The 5414-nt window shown below is 41.4% G+C and overlaps 1 protein-coding gene across 1 annotated transcript; it reads left to right on the plus strand.

Moving 5' to 3' along the window:
- Nucleotides 1-240: 240 nt before the first annotated feature.
- LOC140861220 (uncharacterized) lies at nucleotides 241-4886 on the plus strand. The gene is made up of 5 exons (XM_073264222.1): nucleotides 241-2485; nucleotides 2578-2923; nucleotides 3022-3127; nucleotides 3223-3915; nucleotides 4698-4886. Exons 1-5 carry the CDS (start codon nucleotides 241-243, stop codon nucleotides 4884-4886), a joined length of 3579 nt encoding a protein of 1192 aa, XP_073120323.1.
- Nucleotides 4887-5414: the final 528 nt, after the last annotated feature.

Here is a 5414-nt window from a genome sequence, read left to right on the forward strand (position 1 = left end):
GTGATTTCTTTGTTTTTAATATGTTTTTTGTGTATATGTATTGTAATGATATATTGAAATATATCTATATGAAATATGTCATATATAAATATTATAAATGATAATTGCTTTAACCGTCTATTGCTACAAATTAAAATATATTTCTATACATATTTATATAGAGCATATATATGCAAAATATTAAATATAAATAATCCTTCAAGTATTTAATTACTCCTTCATTTAATTTTGTAGGAGAACATGGATAACACTGACAGATGGTGGATTTATCGTAGATTTGAAAACGGATATGTTACTGATGATTATATTAATGGTGTAGAAGATTTCATTGTCTTTGCTCTTACACATGCTGAATGTTTATCATCGGATAAAATACGGTGTCCTTGTAACGACAAAAAGTGCCAGGACAAGGTGTTCTTAGATCCGGTCACAGTGAAAGTTCACTTAGGTCAAAATGGTTTTGTACCGAACTATTACAATTGGCATCTACACGGAGAAGTTTATATTCGTCTAAATTTTCCAAATACAAATCAAGATGTTCCATCTTCTTCGAGGGCTCCTAACCAGAGTACGGGCACAGAGCACATACATTTGACTAACAGTTTTAATATTTACGATCAAGCAAATTTCTTCAATACTCCCAATGATCTTGGTTTTGAAATACCATTACATTATCATGGAGAAGGTCCGCAATATGTAGACCCCAATAGCGCGCATGTAGAAACACCAAACACCTACATCAAAGATCTATATGACCTCATAAAATCATCGGAGAAAGCAATCTGGGAAGGGAATCCACACAGCCACTCTTTGTTGTCCGTACTTGCAAGGTTATTAAAGATGAAGCAAGAGCACAATATGTCCGAACGAAACTTCGACGACATGTGCAAACTAATGTCAAAGTTATATCCTGTTGAAAACCACATGCCTTCCAGTTTCAATTCGACGAAGAAGTTTATCAAAGATCTAGGTCTCCCCATCGAGAAAATCGATTCATGTAAAAATAATTGCATGATTTACTGGGGTACAGATTCCGACCTAACTGAATGTAAGATATGTGAACATCCTCGTTACAAACCGTCTCGTCAGCGGGGAAACCATAATCGTAGTAAACAAACTACATACAAGAGGATGTACTATTTTCCTATCACTCCTCATCTCCAACGGTTATATGCATCTACCGCGACTGCTTCACATATGCGATGGCATCACGACCACCATTTCGATGGGGACACAATGACACACCCATCAGATTCTCCGGCATGGCGTCATTTTGATGAAACCCACCCGGGGTTTGCGGATGAAATCCGAAATGTCAGGTTAGGAATTTCAACTGATGAGTTCCAACCATTTGGTCAAACCGGACAACAATACTCAACGTGGCCTGTCATTGTCACCCCATATAATCTGCCACCCTGGATGTGTATGAAAGACGAGGTAATGTTTCTTTCTGTCATCGCACCTGGACCGAGTAACCCGAAGGATAAGCTTGATGTTTTCTTGCAACCATTGATCGTCGAGCTTCGAAAACTTTGGTACGATGGTGCTGCCACATACGACATACACTCGCAGTCTAACTTCACGTTGAGAGCAGCTTTGATGTGGACCGTAAGTGTTTTCCCAGCGTACGCGATGCTTTCAAGATGGAGCACAGCTGGGAAACAAGCATGTCCTCACTGCATGTCTGATTCGGAAGCATTTACACTAGTTCACAGTGGAAAGACTTCATGGTTTGACAACCACAGGAATTTTTTGCCCGATGATCACCCACTAAGGCGCAAGAAAAACATGTTCATACGTGGAAGAATGGTTTACCATCCAGCTCCTGCCATTAGAACAAGTACCGAATTGATTAATGAGTTACATAATTATGGTTTTCTACCGTCCTACGATGTCGACGCAGAGAATAGAAACAGAGATATATGTAAGTTTGCAAAATGTGGTTGGAGAAGGCGTAGTATTCTATGGGAGTTACCGTACTGGCGTACAAATATGATCAGACACAATTTGGACGTGATTCATGTCGAGAAGAATATATTTGACAATGTTTTCAACACAGTCATGAATGTTCCTGGGCGTACAAAAGACAATTCAAAGTCAAGGGCTGATCTCGTTGAAATGCGTATTAGACCTGAGTTATATCCTGATGCGTCTACAAGTAGACATCCTAAGGCCGGATACACTCTGGATCGTGGTGCAAGGGAGGTACTTTGTAGATGGCTTAAGGGTGTCCGTTTTTCGGATGGTTATGCATCGAACATGTCTAGGTGTGTGGACATGAACAAATTGCGGATGTTCGGTATGAAGAGCCACGACTGTCACGTATTCATTCACCGACTCATACCTGTAGCATTCAAGGAGTTGTTACCCAAGGAGGTTTGGGAAGCATTGACCGAGTTAAGCCTTTTTTTCTCAGACCTAACTGCGCGTAATATTAAACATAGTGACATGATGCGCTTGGACGAGCAAATACCAATAATTCTATGTAAGTTGGAGAAGATTTTCCACCAAGTTTTTTCGACTGTATGGAACATCTATGCGTCCATCTACCTCACGAAGCTCGCATTGCTGGTCCAGTACAATTTAGGTGGATGTATCCTTTCGAAAGAAATTTGCGAAGGTTGAAGAAGACGGTTCGTAATAAGGCACGTGTTGAGGGATCCATATGCAATGCTTATTTGGTCAGAGAAGCATCTATATTTTGTGAGCATTACTTTGGTGACTCGATACGAACAAGACAGCGGAATCCAATACTGCAACATGAGAACTTGTTCAACGAATATGGATCAGAGATTTTTTCCATATTCAAGGTTCGTGGTAAGAATATCGGTAGTAAAAGACCCAGATGGTTGACAAACGAGGAATATGATGTTGTAGCGACATATGTTTTGTTGAATTGTCCCGAACTGAAGCCGTACGTGAGGTATGTATTAATGTTCTGCTTGCGATTAATATCATCTAAATAAGTATACATTTATTTACTCATAAATTTTTGACTTCCTTTGTTTGGCATTAAATAAGCATTTACGAGGACCATATGCGTGCATCGATTCCTGGGATAAGTCATCAAGATTTAGACTCCAATGTTCAGTCACACGTATTCGGTTGGTTTAAATCTTACATACATGTACGTAAGATTAAACTGTAATTTAAGATATCCAATTTAAAACTCGCTCCTACCACCATCGAGGTTTTATTGAAGATATTGTATTGTTATCGCAGGCTATCGAAGAACAAGGAGAGATTGTATCACAACTTATTAAACAAGTGGCGCAGAGACCAATGCAAAAAGTGAATACATACAGAGGTTATTGTATCAACGGTTTTAAATTCTACACTATTCACGACACAACGTACAAAGCAACAGATAATTCAGGCATTCAAGTTCGTGGTCATTCAAGTGATGGTGTTGAAACTGAATATTATGGCTTCATTGAAGAGATTATCGAGTTGGAATATCCGGGCCTTCCGCTGAAGCAAACAATAATTTTTAAATGTTGTTGGTACAATCCAAATCCTAGGCTAGGTACGCGCGTTCATGATAAGTACAAAATAATTGAGGTCAACCGGACCCGACATCTTCCGACCAACGAACCCTTTGTATTCGCTACACAAGCTTCACAGGTTTTTTTCCTGCCCTACCCAACATCTAGGAGGACCCCGTCTGCTTGGCTATATGTGAGCGGTTTGAGACAGAGAGCATATATTGCAGAACTCATAAATGGAGATAATGTACAAAACAACGCATCGAGTGCTTTTCAAATTCAAGAAAGTGAAGTCCATGAAGTCGAAACACAATTTCTTTTGAATATAGATAACCTCGTTGACGTCACCGTTGAGTTTGACGATGATATTGACGCCAGAAGCACAGATGAGAGCGAAGATTTGCATGAAAGTAGTGACGACCTCAATCAGGCAAACAGTGATTGAGTAATTATAGTATAAATCTGTTCGTTGTTTGTATCTAATTATTTATGTATTCAACAACTCATATATGTTGACGTATACAATGAATACATAAATATTTACTTACGTGACACATTGTTAACATTGTTTTTAATTAAAGAAAAACAATATAAAGTTGTATTTATTTATAAACACACGCACGTACGTAAAGCATTCATCACGAAAGAAATGGAAATAGATGAGAAAGGGGAATTCTGTGCGTATAAGGCGCGCGCGAGCGAGTCTGTTGCTCGCACGTGCGCAGAAGAGAAATACAGAGGCGGCCAAGGAGAGGCGTGCGCGGGCGAGCTCATGCCCCACGTGCGCGTAGAAGGAAAGACCAGTGGGAACTAAGCCAAGGCGCGCCCGGGCGAGATCATGCCCCGCGCACGCGTAGAAGAAATTTCCAGAGAAATAATAAGAAGTCGCGCGCGCGCGCGAGGTGTTCGATGGTACACTGAATTACAAAAGTGCGCGCGCGCGAGCTAATGTACGCGCACGTGCGCAGGCTCCCGCTCCAGAGAGACACAAGGGGAACACACGTGCACGCGAGCCTCTTGCTCGCACGCGCGCAATTCAATCTTCCAGATGATAATGATTAAAGTCTCACGCGCAATTCAATCGGTCCTTTCCCCTCTTTTCTCTCATTCTCTTCCCTTTCTCTTCTCATTCTTGCCTTAAACCCTAAATCCCCAAATCTTTCCCCTCCAATTTCTCCATTGATTCTTGACTTACTTGTTTTTAAATTGCAGATTTGTGGAGTATATCTTCGCGCTTCAAGTTTGGGTCCATCAATTTCTATAGGAATCATCGATTTTTGCACTCCTCACCGCATCGCCGCCACTAACCACCATCAATCACCGCCGAGCACCGCCTATATTCCGGCCGACCACCACCATGCCAGACAAGCGCTTCCGTTTGTCCGGCCCTATCATCGCTAGCTCCTCATTCTCCGAAGAAATCTCTAACAAGTTCGTCTCTCGGGAAGCCCAAGAAAGGTACGAACATGCTCGCCTAACTCGAAATCCTATTGCTGAGCGAGGCATAACTATGGATTGTAATGAATTTGTTGGGTTGGGAATTATTAAGAGGAAATGGACAGTGTTTTGCCAAGTGCCCGAACCCGCTATTATTCCGGTGGTTCGGGAATTTTATGCCAATGCCCCTTCCCGAGAGGATTCAAAAGCTTTTGTCCGAGGAAAACTTGTATCGTTTGATGCCAACACATTGAATAAGTTGTTTGATACTCCTGCTGTGGATGATATTCAACTTAGGAGTTTTAAGGCTAATTCGGACTATTCTTTGATGTTGAGAGAGTTGTGTTATGCGGGAGTTCATTGGCACGATCCCCTCAGTTTCAGTCATTTTCCGGAGAGATTTCTGAAGCTTGAGCCGGCATTGTGGTATGCTTTCATTGCCCGACGACTTTCACCCGTGCTCCACACTGTTGACGTGCAAGCCGATAGGGC

The sequence above is a fragment of the Henckelia pumila genome, chromosome 4, assembly GCF_033568475.1.
Source record: "Henckelia pumila isolate YLH828 chromosome 4, ASM3356847v2, whole genome shotgun sequence".
In the NCBI taxonomy this organism is placed as follows: Eukaryota; Viridiplantae; Streptophyta; class Magnoliopsida; order Lamiales; family Gesneriaceae; genus Henckelia; species Henckelia pumila.